At 47.7% G+C, this 20,645-nt stretch overlaps 1 protein-coding gene across 1 annotated transcript; it reads left to right on the forward strand.

Annotated features, from left to right (window-relative positions):
• The first annotated feature begins 353 nt into the window (after positions 1–353).
• Positions 354–17,540, forward strand: LOC114603500 (NACHT, LRR and PYD domains-containing protein 12-like). Its single transcript, XM_077932495.1, has 8 exons — positions 354–434; positions 6,669–7,007; positions 7,333–7,585; positions 9,501–9,557; positions 10,819–12,595; positions 13,292–13,378; positions 14,882–15,049; positions 16,217–17,540. Exons 2-8 carry the CDS (start codon positions 6,669–6,671, stop codon positions 16,542–16,544), a joined length of 3,009 nt encoding a protein of 1,002 aa, XP_077788621.1. The 5' UTR covers positions 354–434; the 3' UTR covers positions 16,545–17,540.
• Positions 17,541–20,645: the final 3,105 nt, after the last annotated feature.

The following is a 20,645-nucleotide window of genomic DNA, read 5'->3' on the forward strand; positions in this document are numbered from 1 at the left end:
GCACTTTGATGTGCTTTCAAACTGCTAGGTTGGCAGGAGCAGGGACTGAACAACCAGAGCTCACGTTGTTGCGGGGATTCGAACCACCAACCTTCTGATCGGCAAGCCCAAGAGGCTCTGTGGTTTAGACCACAGCGCCACCCGCGTCCCTTGCCCAATACTTAGGGACCCTCAAAGTCCTCCGAAGCAGAAATCCTGCCATATCCAGGTCCTCCAACCACTTCTCTGCCCTGGTATTTTTCTCACCGCCTGTGATGGTGAATGGGACATTGCTACAAGTTACCAGTTGTAAATATTTGACTAGAGCCACTCCTTAGTAACTATTGATTGGCAAACGTGATAAAGATGCCAGTCACGCAGAGAAAAAAGCTTGCATATCGCTTTCCCTCGTGCTCAAGGTTGCAAACATTTGGCTGTCCGGCTTTGCCTAACAGGTAAGGACTTCTGGGTACAGGTACATGCAGAAGGAGATGCTTGCTAGATTCTGGGATGGGGAGGCAGGTTATTGAGTAGACATCCATTTCCATTTTTTATGGTTTTAAATTTATTTCCAGTTGTTGCTTTTCTACTGTTTTGAAAAGCGTTTTAGCTGCTTGCATGGGGTAACTGGAAATCGCCTTGAGACACGTATGTGCATGGCAATGTGAAATTAATTGATTGAAACAAAGGTTAGGCTGGGAACGTAGAAAATTTGGGAACCGCTGCCTGATGGGGTGTGCCTCACATTAGTCCTTCAGATGGACTGAACAATGCAATCTGCTGACCACAAGAAGAGCACGAGGGCTTTGAGGCTGAGCTTAGCTTTGCCTTCACAGCCCCTTACTTAAATCTGAAATTTACTTCTTCATTTTAGAGGGCGTGATTTGTCTGTCAGCTTGCCTGCCTCTCGGGCACACACAAACTGCAGTGTAAGCTACCAAAGAATGTAGAGTCTGCTAAGCAGTTACTCTTCCTGACACAACTTTTATCGTTTTATGATTATTATTAATCAATCCTCTGGCACTTTTTGTGTCCCAACACGCTTTGTAATTCTTATCTTGTTTATCCTTCCAATAACCCCCTGAGGTAGTTAAGCTGGAGAGATACAGGCCAGTCAAGGTCATCCAATGAGCTCCCTGGATGAAAAGGGATTTGAGCCAGAGGCGCCTGAAGCCCAGATGGCAGCAATTTCCTCTCTCCACCCCCCGCCCTGCCGACCCCGCTGTTGTTTGTGGTGCTAGAATACAGAGGACGCTTCTTTCTGACAGCTCCCTCCATACCCTTTTAAAGGCTGTGTGCCGCTCAACAGGTGCCTCTTATCCACAGGCTTGGTTCACGTCCTCACCATGCATTTAAATTACTCCTTAATAAATATATTCTGGGAACTGTAGTTTAAGGGTGCTGGGAATTGTAGCTCTGTGAGAGGTAAACTACAGCTCCTAAGACTCACTGGGAGGAAATGGCTTTTATGTATGCAGCAAAGGATGCAGCGATGTTTGTGTGGGATAGGACTGCCCGCCTCTCAAACAACTATTACAAAGGAACGCTCTTTCAGGTCAGGATTCCTATCTGGGCAACTTTCCAGGGGCCAGAGGGCCAGTGAGTTAGGGCCAGAGGCAAAAGCAGGCAGATCAATTGATTCATGTTGTGTACAATAGGCTGGTTGATACACACACCCCTCTCTACCCACCAGCCAAGCAAGCGGCTTAGAATCAGAGTTCAGGGAAACATTTCAGCCACACTCAAGGGATGTGTGGAGCAGGGACAGTGAGGGGGTGTGGCCTAGTGAGAGGAGGCATGGCCTGCAAAGAGTTCTGAAGGCCAGGTAGAGAGACCGGGGGCGTACACCAATACAGCCTCTGTTGCGGGAGGAAGGACAGCAAGAATGGCAAAATACCTCTAATGGCTAGCAAGTAGGGACATCTCCTTCTGCATGTACCTGTACCCAGAAGTGAAGCTGCAAGGAATATTCGGTGTTATGCTGGAAGGGGATGCCGGGAAACCGGGACTTATGCTCACATGTGGTGGGGGTATAAATATGCACAGGGGAGGAGGTGTTTAAGGAGATAACAGAAATCACTGGGTTAAAGCCGACCAAAAGTCCAGAGGTAGCATTATTATCAATTTACAATGGGGCGGTAGGTTTGCAGGCTAGGAGGGACTTGCTCACCAATTTATTGACAGCTGCACAAGTTATTATAGCTAGGAAGTGGAAGTGGCAAGGTGAATATAAAATGGAAGAATGGTATAAAGAGGTGTGGGATATAGCGACTAATGATAAATTAACATGTGCTATTAGGGTAAGGCGGAAAATATGCAGGAGAAATTATTTTGAGATATGGAAATTGTTTGTAGAACTTGTACTGTTAATAACGGAAAGGGGTCAAACCATCGCAAAAGGTGTTGAAATTTTGGGAGGTTGGATACAGATAGGTAGCCGTGTTGGTCTGCCATAGTCAAAACAAAAAAAATTCCTTCCAGTAGCACCTTAAAGACCAACTAAGTTAGTTCTTGGTATGAGCTTTCGTGTGCATGCACACTTCTTCAGAGGTTGGATAGTTACAATGGAATGGTCTGGGGGGGTGGGATGCACATTTTTATTCTTATTTATTTATGATTACTGCTTTGTCAAAATAAAAAAAGAAATAAAAAAGAAATAAGGAAGTGAAGCTGAATGATGAAAGTGCTTTTTCACGCAGTGCATGGTTAAAGTATGGAACTCACTGTCATGATGGGCACCAACTTGGATGGCTCTGAAAGGGGATTAGACAATTTCAGGGACGACAAGGCTATTAATAGCTAGTAGCCAGAATGGCTGTGCTCTCCCTCAACTGTCAGAGACAATGTGTCTCTGAATACTAGTTGCTGCGAATTGCAGGTCCATAGAGCCACTGTTGTGCTGAGGTTCCGCTTGCAGGTTTCCCATGGACATCTGACTGGCCCTTTCCCAAAGGATTCTCCATCTGCTCTTATGCCCTATTGTGTTCAGTGGGGTTCATTTTCCTGAACTGGATCAAGGTCAACGATGGCAGCCCTAGGAGAGTACAAGGCATGACCTCAACTCGCTAATTTACAATAGATTCATATCACGTTCTACACCCTCGCTGAACTTCTGGGCTTGATCAGCAACCAGCTCCTTATCACTGACTCTGCCCAAATGAAAGGTCGAGTTCATAGCTTCCGTTATCAGCACCTACCTTTGAGAAACGAGGTGATAAAAGAGAACTACATCCTGTTGCGTTAACAGGTTGTGGCCCTTTCCCCAGCTTGAGCAGTAGCTGCTTATCTGGCTGCTGAAGAACTGGATCCGAGCCCAAAATGATTTTCCCTGGTCCCTGCTAGCCCACCGACATTTTAATCCAAACATAGTAGTAAGGAAGACAGTTGTTTTCAAAGATGAGAGAGGAGGAGATTCTACACTGTAATGCAGATTTTCCAGCTGTGTAAATTTGTTGCAGCAAAAGCACAATGGAGGGCCCTTTCAGATGACCTGTTTTGTTGAGTAGCCATCTTGATTTGCTTGCATGAAGGTTACGCGGAGGTTAAATTACCTCTGGTGTTTATTGCACATCCATTCTGGTTTCTTTGCAGGTGGATTGCATAACAAGGAGCATTGGCCTTGCAAGGAATTTATTTATACATCTTCCCACTCATCATTCATTCACCCCAACTTTTTAAAGTGCAATTCCCCATTCTTTGCAGGTGGATTGCATAACAAGGAGCATTGGCCTTGCAAGGAATTTATTTATACATCTTCCCACTCATCATTCATTCACCCCAACTTTTTAAAGTGCAATTCCCCATTCGTCCTCCATTGCTGCACCTTGGCGCCAATCTCCCCCTCTGCAATTTTGCCTCCATCTTTCTTGCCCTCTGCTTTACAGCTGCCTCTATCCTGCCACACTTTTCTCCTTGTCAGCTTAACCTCCCGGCACCCCCGTTTCCCCTCTTCCTTGAAACAAGGGATGGGAAGCTGCAGTCCTACAGATGTCACTGAGCTGCAACTCCTTCCACCCTGGCTTGTGATGGCCATGCTGGCTAGGGCTGGGGCGAGTTGCAGCCCTACAACATCTGCAGGGCCACAGATTCCTCATCCCCATTTTGGAAGAATATGCTTTCTGGCTTTAGTCACAGCTGTTGCAAGGACACAATCAGTGAGGTGGAGGGGAGAGGGGCTTGGTGTTCCATGATGTTGCAATGCAAACCCTCCAGCAGGTGGCAGCACAGCACGTTTGCAAATGTGTCATTCGCGTTTGAGCCAGTAAAGGTAAAGGGACCCCTGACCGTTAGGTCCAGTCGCGGATGACTCTGGGGTTGCGGCGCTCATCTCGCTTTACTGGCCGAGGGAGCCAGCATACAGCTTCTGGGTCATGCGGCCAGCATGACTAAGCCGCTTCTGGCAAACCAGAGCAGCACACGGAAACGCCGTTTACCTTCCCGCCAGAGCGGTACCTATTTATCTACTTGCACTTTAATGTGCTTTTGAACTGCTAGGTGGGCAGGAGCTGGGACCGAACAACGGGAGCTCAACCCCTTGCGGGGATTTGAACCGCCGACCTTCTGATCTGCAAGCCCTAGGCTCTGTGGTTTAAGCCACAGCGCCACCCACGTCCGTGTTTGAGCCAGTAGGTGGAAGCAAAAAGGCTCTGGCAGCAAATAGGGACAAAGCAGCCCCCTTCTCACTCCATAGCTCCTTCTGGCCTTTGCAGCTTTGGCCAAGCACCAGTAGGACCCCAGATGCCGGTGCGGCTCACAAACCTCCCTTCCTAGCAGTAATTTCCATCAGAGAGGACAGAGCCACCTCGTAGTTCAGTGGTGGAGCATCTGCCTTGCATGCAGGAGGCCTGGGGTTCAATCCCTAGCATCTCCAGATAGGGTTGGGAGAGAACCCTGCCTGAAATCCTGGAGAGCTGCTGCCAGTCTGTGCAGACTGTGCTGAGCTAGATGGACCGATTGTCTGCCTCAAAGCAACTGTGCCAACTGCAATAACCTCCAGCGATTACGTGTGTGGAAATGCACAGAATCGGCACCAACAAGCATCATCTAGTCGAACCCACCGCAATGAAGTCTCGTCATGCTTCTTCCCAATGTTGTTTGGACAGCTGGTGCCTTTGCAGCAGTGCTGGATTTACGTATAAGCTAAACAACCTATAGCTTAGGGCCCCACCCTCTTGGGGGGCCCCCAAAAAATTAAAGGGAAAAAACTGGATGTAGATTTCCAAAATATAAGATAAAAAACAAAATAAAACCTACATACAGCAGCAGTGTTTTGTGTTGTGTAGGCTCCTATTATGCTAGCCTGCTCCCTAAAATATCACTGCTCCCTAAAAGCCTGCTCCCTAAAATATCACTGGTTTGCTCATTTCTATATATAGGGTGTGTTATGTACTGAAGTTCTCACCCTGGGCCAGCAGAGGGATACTGTAGATAGTTTTCACTCAGGTCCACATATGCAAATAAGGAATTGAAAGTGACGTTCAGTGATTAGATAGTTACAGAAAGTTGTTACTGTTGCATTCTAGTGGAGCTCTATATAAGCAGGCTGGCTGAACCCTTCAGTTCAGTTCTGTTCTGGCTTGTGAATAAACAAGAGCTGTTTGAAGAATTGCTGTGTTGTCTGATATGTTCACCCACAACTTAACAGGGTGCCTACATTCTGCATGTGCAAATGGCTTTAGATACCATATGGCATATATTCCACACACAAAACAGCGACAATTTGTTGTTGACAAAGGACAGCTGGACATATAAAGGGCCCCATTACCTTCAGTAGCTATGGGCCTCTCAAACCTAAATCTGGCCCTGCTTTGCAGTTATGCTCAAGACAGCAGTGGTTGTCTCTCTAGCTGTACACGCAAGCAGTGGCATAGTTCTTAATCCAGCTGTGGCTTATGCCAACAAAAACCTACTGGACTCCAACTCCCAGCAGCCAGAGGGGCCAATCGTCAAGGATGATGGGAGTTGTAGTCCGAAAACATCAGGTGGACTTGTCACGGCGCCCCATCTTTTGCCACAGAAGCAAAGTAACGTACTGCTGAAGGCATTGCTGGGGTTAAACAGCTTGTCTCTGAGAACGTTAAGAGTGAGCTGGCCTGGAGTTGCCCATCTGAGATAAATTCACGTATATGCATGTTTAGACATGTCGGCAGATATGTAAAGGTTCTTTCTTTCCCTCTAATTATATATCATTAAGTTTCAGCATTTTTAACATATGCAATCAAAACACAATTTAGTCTTTGCTCTTATTTTTGTCAACTTCCCATCCCGTTTCCCATGGAGTTGTTTCTCCCCTCTGCTGCACCCTATCTATTAAATCGTAACTACAATATTATAGGCCTAATAACGTCTGTTGCTCATAGTTCAAATCTTGCTCGCGAGTTCATCATACTATAGTATTTCTGAAAAAAGGCATCCATTCTTCCATTAAAACACTCACCGTTAGGTGATCTTAATTTTGCTGTTGATTTTTTGCCAGTTCTGCAGAGTCCATTATCCATTCTTCTTTGGTAGGAACTTCTTCCTTCCATTTCTGCACATAAAGAATCCGAGCTGCTGTTGTTACATACATTAACTTTTTTGGGGGGGGGGGATTTCTGCCCCCTATAATCAGGGAACACTCTTCCAACCAAGCGACAAAATGAGATTGGCCTACTGCCCTTCTGTTCACCCTCTTCTTTCCCTCCCTGCAGATGGCTGCTCCCTTGGACTTCACTCGGCTCATCCGGGAGCACAGGGAACTTCTCCTGCGCTGGGTGGAGCCCAACCCAGCTCCTCTGCTCCGCCTACTCCATGACAGCGGGCTCTTGACCCAGCCGGAGTACTTTTCCCTGCTGGAGACCATCCCCAAGAGCAACCAAGTCATTGCGCTTCTGGACAGGGTCTGCAGCAAGCCAGAAAACAGCCAGAAGTTCTTGGACGCACTGCGGGAATTGCAGGAGGCCTACTGTCCTGAGCTCCAGCACTGGCTGGAAAAGAGCTGCCCGGAGAAAGGAAAAGGAGAACCTTCTCCAAGGCAGCCAGGCACGCAGTAACACAACTAGCCTCGAGGGCAGGAGGGAAGGGCCACATTCCTTTCTTGGCAAGCTTCTGGGGGCCACAGTCCAGTGGTGGATGGGGTCAGGTGTAAATATTTGCCTCTGTATAGTGGGCTAGTTTCCCCACTCCACACACAAGGTATCCTGGTTTGTAGACCTGCCGGTGGGCATCTACTCTCACACTGCTTTGCCTTCACAGTGAGAGCCAGTGTGGTGTAGTGGTTAAGAGCGGTAGACTCATAATCTGGTGAACCAGGTTCGCTTCCCCGCTCCTCCACATGCAGCTGCTGAGTGACCTTGAGCTAGTCACACTTCTCTGAAGTCTCTCAGCCCCACTCACCTCACAGAGTGTTTGTTGTGGGGGAGGAAGGGAAAGGAGAATGTTAGCCACTTTGAGACTCCTTTGGGTAGTGATAAAGCGGGATATCAAATCCAAACTCCTCCTCCTCTTCTTCTTCTTCACAATCCTTCTCTTTCCCGTTTCAATCTAGAGCCTCCTCCCAAAACTCCCAAACGAACTTTGCTGAAATTCTGGAATTCGAAGAAATACAAGCTCCCAGCAGTGCCTGCAGGCAAGTCATCTCTCCCACCTTGCTCCATAGGAGGGCTTGCTTCGGTGTATATATTTGTATCTTTGAGCGGATGGTGGAGCAGTAGGGCTCACTTGGCGTCCAGCAGGTAGCTTTGCCGCTGCTTACCAGGTGACAGAGAAGGAGGGACGAGACCGTGGTGTGGTCAGTATGATGTAAACGAATCAGCAAAGCCAATCTGGCATCCCCACTGGTGCATCTGCGCATAGCATGGGCCTTGCCGCCATCTTGCTCTTTGCTCCTTTACCTCCTTGTAAGCAGCAATGTTTCAACCAGGAGGTCAGGTGAACATCATCGCCCCACCAAGCTGTCCACTGGTGCTGGCGCCACACTTTCTTTGGCCACGATTTCAAAGCTGGTTATCTTTAACATGTGTAAAAGGTTCGGTGCCACGAAGGCTCAACATAAGAACAGTTTCTGTTGTCCGATAGGTTGCTGGTTCATAGCCCAAGATGGGTAGTTGAGGCCTCTTAAGGAGAAGTAGCATTTGGGATAGGGATAGCCTGTGGAATGCCCCACAAATGTTGTTGGGACTACAACTCCCATTGCCCCCAGTCAATGTGGCTTATGATCAGGGATGATGGGAGTTGTAGTCCTGACCGTCTGGAAGGCACCACATTGGCTACCCCTGGTTTGAGAGAAGTTGGTCCGGCTCTCTGAACATTTTGGAGTAGGAAAACCATCAGAGGATTATAGAGTTGGCAAATTCCTGCCCCTGTTAGAGTGAGGAGGCTGATGTAAGAGATGTTTGTGTATCTGTGTGTGTGGAGTGTGAGTTGGGGTGAGAGAGAATATCATGAAGGTTGAAGACGTGGTGTGGGTTGCAGGCTGGGGTATCTCTCTCTCTTTCTGAGGATCTGGTGTGGGGAAGCCTAGCTGTTGCTTAACAGCAGTACGCATTGCTTGCCTTTCCTGATGCTCTACTGAAATGAACATTGCAAAAAGCACATTGTTCCGACTCTTCAGTAGGGATATTAAGGTGGCAGCAATTTTCATTCTGACCTGCCTTTGTCACAATCTGTGCCGTTTCCTTTCTGCTTCAGTTTGGTTTCTGCCAAATACAATGTTATCTGTTGGCTATCTGTCGTTCACTGTAATTTATGTACTTATTTATGTTAAGTTACAAATTTATCATAACGTAATTATTCCCACAATGTTCACTTCAGTGCAAAGGAAACACCACTGTGGAGAGCATCCTCAATTGCATATCATTTGCAGGCTAAAAACAACAGTGGTGAATGCCGACATGTTAAAAGGCGTGTCAGATTTACATGCCTGGATAGCTCTGCTTAGACAAAATTAGTAGCAGGTTCCAAAAACAGTACAGTGAAGACACCCGCCTATTATCAATGGGCTAGGAGTTCCAAAGTGTAGTTACTGCTACATGGAAGGATCAATTCCTTGCATGTGTGGGATGAACATTATGTGGCACTTGTAACGATGCTCAGATCTATTGACAGTATGGGGAAAGGGGCTGAAGTGGGAGAAATGGTTCCAGTTTTATGCGCTCTCAGAAATGATTGCAGAAAGAGCAGTGCATCAGTCTGCTGGTTTGTGTTTTTTTGTGACAGGCAGGGCTGGTGCATGTTTGGGGCCTGCCCTAATGTTAGGCAGAGTGAGACGATCGCCTCAGGCAGCAAGTGATGGGAGCTAGGGAACCGTGGCTAAGAGCTGGACACCAGGCTGCCTGTGCCCCCAAATTGCCCCTGCTGCCCTCAGGAGGACACTGTCCAGTCCCCAGTGTCAAAATAAGATTCCCCTGCCAGTTCAATCAGCTTCCGTATGGGAAATGTGGGAGCCATCTTGTCCTTTGCCTCGGGCAGCAAAATCTCTTGGGCTTGGAGGTCTCTACAGGGCGCCTGTTTCCTATGCATTAAATGTTCTCTTGTCGTGGCAGATGAGGGAAAGAGCAACGACCTGACGTTTCGAAGAGCCCTGAGCCGACAACTCAAAGGTAACAGAGGAGGAGGAGCAGAAACAGCAATGAAAGGATGTGCAAGCAGAATCCAGGACAAAGAGGGGCTTCAGTGCAGAAGGGGGTGGGGAATTGTTTTCAGACTGAGGGTTGCATTCCTTTGTGGGCAACCTTTTGGGTGCCAGAGGCAAAAACTGGGCTAGGCAACAGATGCAACTCGTAACTTCGCAAGGCAGGTTACAGTCCAGCCTTACAGAGGTCAGAGATTTACCCACTCAGCCTTTCCATCCTCTGTCCAGGCAGGCAAGAGGCATTGGCATTCTCACACTTGATTAAGCAGTATTTAAATCTTAATATAATATAATTAATACATATATGAATGCTAAGGAAGGCAGCAAGGATAAAGATGGATTGCTCAGCACATGAATCTTCCAGCTGCCAAGGAAACTTTAGGTGCAAGTTTCCTACACTGAGCAGGGGTCCCTTCCAGCTTTAAAAATTCTATGTTTTTATGGCCACATACATCTAAAGCAGTATCATACCACTCCCAAGGAATCCTCAGAAGTTTAGTTTGTTCAGGGGAGCTGAGAGTTGTTAGGAAACCCTTATCACCCTCCCAGAATTACAACTCCCACTGTGGTTTAACATTCAAGCCAGTGTGGTGTAGTGGTTAAGAGTGGCAGACTCATAATCTGGGGAACCGGGTTCGCGTCTCCGCTCCTCCACATGCAGCTGCTGGGTGACCTTGGGCAAGTCATACTTTTCTGAAGTCTCTCAGCCTCACTCACCTCACAGAGTGTTTGTTGTGGGGGAGGAAGGGAAAGGGGAATGTTAGCCGCTTTGAGACTCCTTCGGGTAGTGATAAAGCGGGATATCAAATCCAAACTCTTCTTCTTCTTCTTCTTCCCAGGGAACTCTGGGAATTGTAGCTCCGGGAGTGGGGAATAGAGAATAGGGGTTTCCCTCAGCACCCTTAGCCAACTACAGTTCCCAGGAGTCTTTAACTGTATGGTGCCTAAGATTCCGACACAGATGTCTGACTCAAAGCAATCCTGCCCATTGAAACAATCTCTGCGTCTCCAGTAAAGATCCCCAAAGTAATACGTCTGTGAAAATGCATGCAAAAGATGGGTTCACGTGGATGTGGGTCTAGATAGATTTTTTTTTTTTAATGGGAGCTGCAAACTCAAGGGATGGATCTCCTTGCCCTACAATAGTCGGCCCTGTACATTCCAGCAGGATTATCTGCTGTACTTTTCTGGGTCTCCTCCTTACCTTTTGCTCCAACTGCCAATGCCAGCTGCTTTGCAGAACCACCGCCGTTCCCTGCTGACTCGCACAGAGAAGCTTTGCACCAACGTGGACGACACCGAAACCTGCGGCCACATTGAGATCCGCTACACCGACCTGCTGCTGTCCGACAACCCTCGCTCCGCTTCCAGCAGCCACGACTACTTGCACCTGGCCTCCCGCCGTGCCCGCCTCTACTCCCTCCACGCCCCCCGCCGCCTGGCTCTGAGCCAGCTTTTCTCCCCACTCCCCAAGGAGAGCTCCCCACCTCGCCAGGTGATGCTGAGCGGGGCTGCTGGCATTGGCAAGAGCGTTGCGGCCCAGAAGATCATCCACGACTGGGCGTTGGGCGCGGCCTTCCAAAAGGCCCTTTGCATGCTAGACTTCTCGTTCCGGGAGCTCAGCCTCATCAGGACACCCCAGAGCCTCGAGGACCTGATCCGCAGCAAGCACGTCCACCTGAGCGGGGTTCTCCCCGAGTTGCTAGATCGGCCTGGGGAACTTCTGGTGATTTTAGATGGGCTGGATGAGTTCCGGCACTCCCTCAAGAGCAAGAATCCCTGTTTCCAATCGGACCAGCCGGCTCACATCAAAGATCTGGTGCACGGCCTCCTCTATGGGACTTTGCTACCCGAGGCCACCATTTTGGTCACATCGAGGCCTTCTGCTGCCCTTCCAGAGGACCTCTTTGACCGCCATGTCATTATCCTTGGCTTCCAAGAGCAGCAGGTAAAGGACTACTTCTTCCGCTTCTTCCGTAACCCGGCGCAAGCTGCAGATGTGCTTGGTTATGTATCTGCCCACGAGGGCTTAGCCAGCCTCAGCTTCATTCCTCTCTACTGCTTCATTCTCTGCACAGCGCTGGGGGAATTCTTCCCATGGACAGGGGAGATGGAGGCCTCCCCACCAAGCACCATCACCGAGGTCTACCGCCAGTATTTGAGCACCATCCTCCGGCTGCGACGAGCAGGAGGAGTTGGTGGCGCCTTGGAAAAAGCCAAAGACTTGGTGTTGCAGCTTGGCAAGCTGGCCTATGCTGGTCTGCTGAGGGGGAAGGTTGTCTTCTACGCAGACGAGCTGCGGGGTTTTGGCTTTGACCCGGAGAACCTGCCCGGCACTTTCTTGAACCGGATCTTCTTCAAGGAGAAAGATGAGGTTTACGGCTTCTTCCACTTGACCATACAGGAGTTCTTAGCTGCGTTGTACTCGGTGGCTATCCTAGACCCCAGTACTGAGGAGTTAACTTCTTGCCTGGATCTCTGGTGGGATGGAGAAGCTCCAGAAGGTGGACAGGCTGAGAGACTTCTGCCCCCACCAGATGGACGTGCTGCAGCTGGACTTCTCGGCTACACTAGAGAGTTCCTGAGCGAAGGCCAACAGTGGGATAACCTGCAGATGTTCTCCAGGTTCTTCATGGGCCTCTTGAGCTCCAGGATGCAGGGGAAGCTGGAGAGCTTGGCTGAGGGCCTAACAGGGGACCCCCTTGTGCCTTTGGCAGAGTGGCTGGGAAAGAAAGCTCAGTACGAATCAGACCGGAAGCTGCTCTCCTTGCTGCATTGCGTGGCAGAGCTCCACCAGGACTGGGTGACGCAGAAGGTGGCTTCCAACCTGGATGAAGTGGATCTGTTCAAGGTGACCTTGAACCCAGCTGACTGTGCAGCCCTGGCCTACGTCTTGGGCTGCTCGGAGCATAAGAGGCTACGGAACCTCAACTTGAGCTACAGCAACATGGGCATCGGGGGGCTGAGGCGACTCCGGGGGCTTCTCCATCGGTGTGAGACTCTCCAGTGAGTACCTGGTTGGCAGTGTCCTAGGCCTTGGCCATATGCTGTAGGCAGTGGCTGCAGGACGCCAGCATCCTATGCCCTGCTATGAATATGGGCAAGCAGTGGCATTCAGGTCAGGCATCCAGTGCAAACTTGCATCAATTTAATTGTAATGTCTCTCCCAGGAATTTTCGGAATAGTTTGGCAAGGGTACTGTGAATAGCCTGTAAGAGACCCCAAGGCCAAGCCACAGAGCTTCAACTCCCACAGTGCTCTGTATGCAGAGGGAATAATGGTAATAACTAATAATAACATATTTATATGCAACTCATCTGCCTGGGTTGCCCCAGCCACTCTGCGTGGCTCCCAACAATTTTTTAAAAAATAAAAACAGAATACAACATCAAATACTAAAAACTTCCCTGAACTGGGCTTGCATTTTAAATATGCATCATACACATGCCCTTAGTGTTTAAAGGAGCAGGGAAGATTTGGATATTGTTGAATTTAGTTATTTAGATAAATTCCGTGCACAGCTTGCAAACTCAAAGCGGTTTACAAGAGGAGGAAAACAGTAAAATTAGTCCGTGCTACGTATTCAGATCTCTTTGGAGTGTTAGGGGAGGGGTAGGACGTTTGGTGCTCCTTCTGGGGTAGTTGTCCACCTTTGGTCTGTACCATGTGCTCAGCTCTCACCTGCAATCTCCTGTTTTCCAGGTTGCGGTACAATTCTCTGGACTGTGAGGCGGCAGCCATAGAAGCTGAAATACTCAGGTCCCCAAGATGCCAGGTGAAAAGACTTCTGTGAGTCACCTTCTGTGTATGTGTGTGATATAACCTACGGAAGTCTTGACATCACTCCCACCAGTGAGACAATTACTGTATTTTTCCATGTATAAGATGCCTCCATGTATAATACAACCCCTATTTTGGGGGGCTCAAATTTAAGAAAATGGGGGCAGATGGCACAGAGTTGTTGAGCTTTTTTTGTGGAGGATTGACCAGTCACCCATCCAACTGACACAGTGTCAGCAAATCAACACCAGCCATTGACGCAGCAACCAATAACATGCACAACAGCCGCTGACAGCAGCGGCAGCAACCAATGAAACGTCCTCCCTATGCACTATCCATGTATAAGACAACCCCCACTTTTTACCATAATTTTTAAAGAAAAAACCCTTGTCTTATACACAGAAAAGTATGGTATTAACATTAATATTTATTATTATTATTATTATTATTACAACTTTGGTGCTTTTTTTTTTTTTTTAAAGTGACTCAAAGTGACTTAGGATAGGGTTGCCATATTTCAAGAAGCGAAAATCTGGACACAAACAAATTGTTGACCCTCTTTAAAAAAAAATCCCAAAGCTGCTTTTTTGGGGAATTATCCCAAGCTGTTGAGTTTTTTTGGGGGGGAAACCCGCAAAATGTCCGGGATGTATGGCAACTCTACTTAAGAACAATAATGCATCACACTGAAGGAGGCCACAGATAATTAAAAGCCTGGTGGGAAATAAATGATTTTGCCTGGTACCTAAAGATAAGTAACGATGGTGCCTGGTGAGCCTTCCTGGGGGGAGCATTCCTCAAACAGGGAGCCACCACTGAAAAGGCCCATTGTGGTGTTGCCACCCTCTGGACCTCCCGTGGAGGAGGCAAATGAAGAAGGGCCTCAGATCACAATTACAGAGTCAGTTCATATGGGATCAGGTGATCCTTGATTTATGGTCATATCTACATCACACATTTAAAGGACATGACCTTCCCCAAAGAGTCATGGGAAGCATAGTTTGTTTAAGGTGCTGGGAATTGAGGAGTAAGCTACAGTTCCCAGGATTCTTTGCAGAAAGCTGTGTGCTTCCAATGTATGGCAAAGGTTTCATCTATATCTCTTATCATTGTGGTTCTAGTCCATAGAATCCTATGTCCGTAAATTCAGACAGCTCACCTGCAGCATATTTATTTGCTCAAGTTCTCTAAAGAGCTTTAGTTCTCTAAAGCTCTTTGCTTTTGTATAATATCCCTGCCTCCTCCTTGAGATGGCCCACTGCCTAGATTCCATAGGATTCTGCCTTTAACTGGGACTGCGGGACCCTCTAGCCAGTTTCAGCTCTATGGAAGTAATATCATATTTCCCAGGAGGGGTGTGTTTTGATTCATTCATTCTGATGGGATAATTTGGGACTGGGTTTTTCCTATACAGGAATTCGCAATGTGTTCATTTGAATTCCACTGATTATGGGAGTACCTCTTTGCTTTAAGTTAAACTTCTCTCTCTACCCCCACCCCCAATTTCTTAAGGTTTTGTGGGAACTGCCTGGGCTCTGAAGGGGTGAGGGGTTTATGGGATGCCCTCCAGGAGAACGCCACCCTCGAAGAGCTCTATCTGGATATCACAGGAATCACAGATAGCGGCTTGGATAATATTATGGATTCCTTGATGGGCAACAGAACGCTCAGGCTTTTGACGTAAGTATGCTCTGATGATATTGCATTATAATATTTTGCAAACTTCTGGAAATGAAATCACAAGCCTACCAGAATAGAATTTTGGCAGGAGGCACACACACACACAGAGAGAGAGAGAGAGAGAGAGAGAGAATACCTTCATAAATTTCTACAATTTTTATTTTCTTAATCAAACAAGTGTTGCAGTTTCTATAGTGTGTTTTGCAGAATATGTAATCATGAGTATAGTTTTTTCCTCCCCAAAATTTAAATATTTAAAGTGTGCATGCATAGATATACTTATCAGATTTGGTTTTCCTTTCCACTGTATTTGTAAATAAAATAACTATATAATTTTAAATATGGGGAATGAATTTCCTCAGTTGAGCTGCAGTGAGGAGGAAGGGAAAGCCATTAAGTCAGAGGTGGGTGGGACACTTGTGGCCTTCCAGATGTTTGCTGGACTATGACTCAAATAATCCCTGACCACTGGCCATGCTTCCTGGGGGTTTGGATGGGAGTCGAGCTGTTGGAAGTGAAACAGCAGGGATCATTCAGTTTGGAGCTTAAGGGTTAATTCTGTTAAAGTCAGCTATCCAAGAGGGAGACTGGTGGAGGTGTTGCTTTAGCAACCAGTCAGAATGGCATGACCTTTGCTGAGGTAGTACATATTCTGGCTGTGTAGTTCTGAGGGAGTGCTCCCCTTGAGTGTTTCACCCTGAAACCCTCCTCACTTGTTTCTCGAGTGTGTGTGTGTGTGTGTGTGTGTGAGAGAGAGAGAGAGAGAGAGAGAGAAATCGATCTGCATGCTCTCCTATTACAAGGTCTATGTCTATCATGGGTTGCATGCTGGCTGAGTTAATTACACTAAATTAGTTGTTAGGAGACCCCAATGCCCTCACAGAGCTACTATTCCCAGAGTTCCTTAGGAAGAAGGATTGATTGTTAACCTATTCTGGGAATTGTAGCTCTGTGGGAGGAAAGGGGGCGCCTAACAACTCTTAGCTCCCTCAACAAACTACAGTTCCCATGATTCTTTGGTGCAAGGGGAGTCGTGACTGTTTAAAGTGGCATCATAACGCTTTCAGTGTATAGTGCACATGTCGCCTAACATAGCTTGGACCCAACCCCATGTCTATCCACATTTTCCCCTAGGGTACCTTTATAATATCTGTCTTCTTTTCTCAGCATTGTGGGGAACCGCCTGAGCAAAGCTGGGAGAGAAGTCCTCTCCGAATTGAGTCGCAGGAAGCCGGAGCTCAAGATCATAAGCAGTTTCCTGTCCGACATGGGGCTGCTGCAGGCATATCTGGACTGGGTGGAAGAGATCAAAGCGGACCAGGAACAGATGGAGTCAGTCAAGAATGCTGACGCCTTGCGTTCTGTTCTGGAAGTTCTGGAGGAAACAGAAGATCCGGGAGCCAGCCAGGAAGCTCGGGAAAGAGCGGAGCTACTGAAGAAACAGATCACTGTCCTCCTGGGGGAGGAGAAAACAAGAGAAAATGGGGCCCCGTGATGTCTACTTGGCTTCACCTGTCCTGCAAATGGAGGCATCTACTGGGAGGCCAAAGGACACCATCTCAACAGGTGTATTCTGCAACAGGTTGCGGATGCAAAATTAGGGCGTTAGTGGTAGATTTGTACTAGACCGTCCGCACATCATTCTGCCGTTGTTCTGCGATGCCTCATTAGTGTTACCTTGTTCTTGCTCTATAGCGCAACATTCCCCCAGGGGTTGTTAGGTATGAAAAGTTACTGAACTTCCAACAGGAAGCTACTACAGGGCGTGTAAGCGATTAGAAATGTAGCCCTGAAATGTTTGAAGGTGCAAACAGTCCTGAGATCAGGATCATGTGCCCCAACATTAGCACAAATCCTTGTGGGTGCCTTTGTCTGCCCTACCTGCAATAGAACGTGTCTCTCCTGTATCTACAGCCACAGCAGGCGCTGTAATTCTCCAACGGTTTGACTTCACCCCTGAAGGCGCAATCTTCCATTGTCTCCCGGAGACAGACGGATGCCAACTGCGCATCTGTGGATGCACAATATAAAGGACCTTTTGATGGGCACCTCAGCCTACCCACAGCTTTTTCTGCATGGGGAATCTCCCTACCCTACTCAGCCCCTCGGACACAGGAAGCTGGCTTTATACTAGGTCAATTTATTTGTTTGTGCTCTGTGCTAGCAGCTGCTCTTGGGAAGACGTCTCTTGCATCACCATGGATGGGCACATCTGGGCCTCTGCGGTCAGAGAGGGGACCAAGGGCCACTGGGAGCCGGCCCCACTGCCTCTCAGGAATAACATTTTTTGTTTTTTGTTTAAATAGCTTTTATTTTGCTATTAAACAGGTACATATAAATATAAACAACCAAAAATTACAAAGGAAAATTCCTTAATGGTAATGGGAAAAAACTACAAAAACTACAAAAAGTATCGAAGTACATGACACAGAACATAAGCAACTATGGGAAATATAAAAGAAAAGGGGGAAAAAAGGAAAGAAAAAAAAGATGAGCCAAAGCAGGAAAGCTCATCAATTGTACACTTCGCAACCAATTGTACATGTCAAGCTCACAACAGATCATTATTCTTATCAATTAACTCTATCTGCATTCCAAAGGAATCCCTCATCTTGGTATCAGGGAGCATTTCTCTATGCGGTATCATTCTAAACATAGCCAGATCTTTCTTGCTGAGCCCTTGTCCCCCAAATAATTATTTAAACATTCCCATTCTTCTTTCACCAGCTTTTTATGCTTATCTCTTATTGCATCTGTCAGCTTTGCGAGCTCCAAGTACTCGCACAATTTGACTACCCATTTGACTACCCAGGAATAACATTTAAGGCAAGGGGGAGACCTCATTGGTCCTATTGATCAAAGGGAGAAGGGGAAGCTGCGAAAAGGAGCTTGCTTCCTGAGAAAACACTGCAGAAGCAAAGGCGGAAGGACGTTGTGACCCCATCCTTCAGCCCAAGCAGGGGCTGGGAGCTTCTTTCACCCTGAGGACCACTGTGGTGTTAGTTCATTCTTCGGGGATATGTTTGTATTGGGGAGAGAGAAACGGTTAATAGGTTGACCAATAAGAAAGCACAGGGGCGGAGCCTACCTGATTTTGAGGCTCAGCCCAGAGGTTTTGACAGTTAGTTCGGTTGGTTCTTTTGGGAGGGGAGATAGAGGAGTCAAAGTGAGTTAGAGACAGGGACAAGACTGAGAGGGAATAGAGTGGCAGCGTTTCGAATATTTTAAAACTTGTTTGTGTTTGAAATAAACTTTAATCTTCATTGTTAATTCTACCTGACTGAGACTCAGTACAGCGATACCTCGGGTTAAGTACTTAATTCGTTCCGAAGCTCCGTTCTTAACCTGAAACTGTTCTTAACCTGAAGCACCACTTTAGCTAATGGCGCCTCCCACTGCTGCCGCGGCGCCGGAGCACGATTTCTGTTCTCATCCTGAAGCAAAGTTCTTAACCCGAGGTACTATTTCTGGGTTAGCGGAGTCTGTAACCTGAAGCGTATGTAACCCGAGGTACCACTGTACTTCACTGGGGAGCCTTGGGTTTCCCCCCACAAAATTGGTGGCAGCGGAAGAATAAAGTAGTGGTGTACAGGTCAATAGTCCGTGAAACGACCGGGGGCTCTGTACGAACACCACAACCACATCCCCTTCTGATCAACCACCCAAGAGTCACAGGGCAGTGGTGGGTGGAGCCAGGGGCAAAAGTGGGTGGAGCAACACATGTAAGCTTCCCTGTGCTCCATCCAGGCTAAAAGGGTGGGGAAAGGCACTATCTTTTCTTAAAGGCACAGCATTGTTATTCCTCCCACCTAATACTAATACAGTGGACGCTCAGGTTGCGAACGTGATCCGTGTAGGATGCACGTTCGCAACCCGCAGTGTTCGCAACCCACGATTTAGCGCTTCTGCGCATGCATGACCGCCGAAACCTGGAAGTAACCCGTTCCGGTACTTCTGGGTTTTGGCGATCCGCAACCCAAAAAACCGCAACCTGAAGCGGCTGTAACCTGAGGTATGACTGCACACAGATTTGCTATCATGAAATAACTGAACCCTTTGGGGGCAGAACAGCATTGGTTTGGGCAAAGCCTGTGCATAAATAGCCTCCTCCGCATCAGTTTCTGGACAGATAGTCTGTCGCAGGAGAAAGTTTTAAAGCATAAGGGATTAATTTTGGCATGTTGCTTTTATGGCCTAGATTCCACATAATCAGATGCACAAAGTCTTAAACATGTCTACAGAATACACTCAACAACCAGTGATGTGTAGGACTAGTAGGGTGGAGGGGGTGCTCAACAGAAAGTGGAGATGGAACTATATGGGGATCCACTCCATACACTCAATACATGAATTTCCTGGGAACTGTATTTTCCTCCTCACAGAGCTACCATTCCCAGCACCCTTAAACTACAGTTCCCAGCTTTCTTTGGGGGAAGACATGTGCCTTAAACGTGCCTTGGACATGCTTTGAATGCACTGTATGTAGGCAGAAACAGCTAATTCTAGGAAGCTTGGTGGGCAGTGCCACCTCCTGGACTGGATGATAAGTAACAAGGCAGGTGGGAGCCGGGTGGGGAGCTGGCTAAAGCGGGAGAGCGGAGGATATCACTGGTATTAACTTGGTATACGGTAATACTTTACGCACGTCAGACCTCCTCGCTGTGCAAACTGTGTCCGTGTTTGCTTGTGCAAATTACAGGATTTTCTCGAGTCTAATGCACCATCAAATCTAATACACAGCTCAGTTTTCAGAACCTTGAAACCAAAAACAGTAAAGGTAAAGGTAAAGGGACCCCTGACCATTAGGTCCGGTCGTGAACGACTCTGGGGTTGCGGCGCTCATCTCGCTTTACTGGTGTACAGCTTCCGGGTCATGTGGCCAGCATGACTAAGCCGCTTCTGGCAAACCAGAACAGCGCACAGAAATGCCGTTTACCTTCCCGCCGGAGCAGTACCTATTTATCTACTTGCACTTTTAAGTGCTTTTGAACTGCTAGGTTGGCAGGAGCTGGGACCGAGCAACGGGAGCTCACCCCGTCACGGGGATTCGAACCGCCGACCCTCTGATCGGCAAGTCCTAGGCTCTGTGGTTTAACCCACAGCGCCAACAGTAGTTGCTGGCAAATGTAAATGTGCCATCGAATCTAATGGCCGCCTTAATTTTCGCAATGTGATTTGGCAAAAAAGAAAAAAGGGGGGGGGGAGTGAACATTAGATTCGAGTAAGTACAGTAGTTCCCTCCCCTCTCGTCAAAGGCATGAAGCAAACCCTCCCGACCCTAATGCAATGAATTAAAAGGATCAGGGCCGTGGTGCAAAGATCTCTGTGGCCCCCCCTCCGGGTTTCCCAATGTATTTTACAGGGAGAATAGTCGTTTTGTAACAGACTACAAATCCTAGTCACAAAAAAATAGGATTGGGGGTGGGGGCTCAGCTTTATAGTTATGTTTTGAGCAGGAAGGGAGTCTTGGTGCCAAACTGCAGGTTAAGAAAGAAAAAGGTAAGAAAGAAACTGAGGTAGGGTGAATCCCCTTACTACCGCATTCTTTTCAATGAAAGCTTGCTTTTTCTTGCTCCCTCATTGTCTTTGCCATTTC

The sequence above is a fragment of the Podarcis muralis genome, chromosome 7, assembly GCF_964188315.1.
Source record: "Podarcis muralis chromosome 7, rPodMur119.hap1.1, whole genome shotgun sequence".
Classification (NCBI taxonomy): Eukaryota; Metazoa; Chordata; class Lepidosauria; order Squamata; family Lacertidae; genus Podarcis; species Podarcis muralis.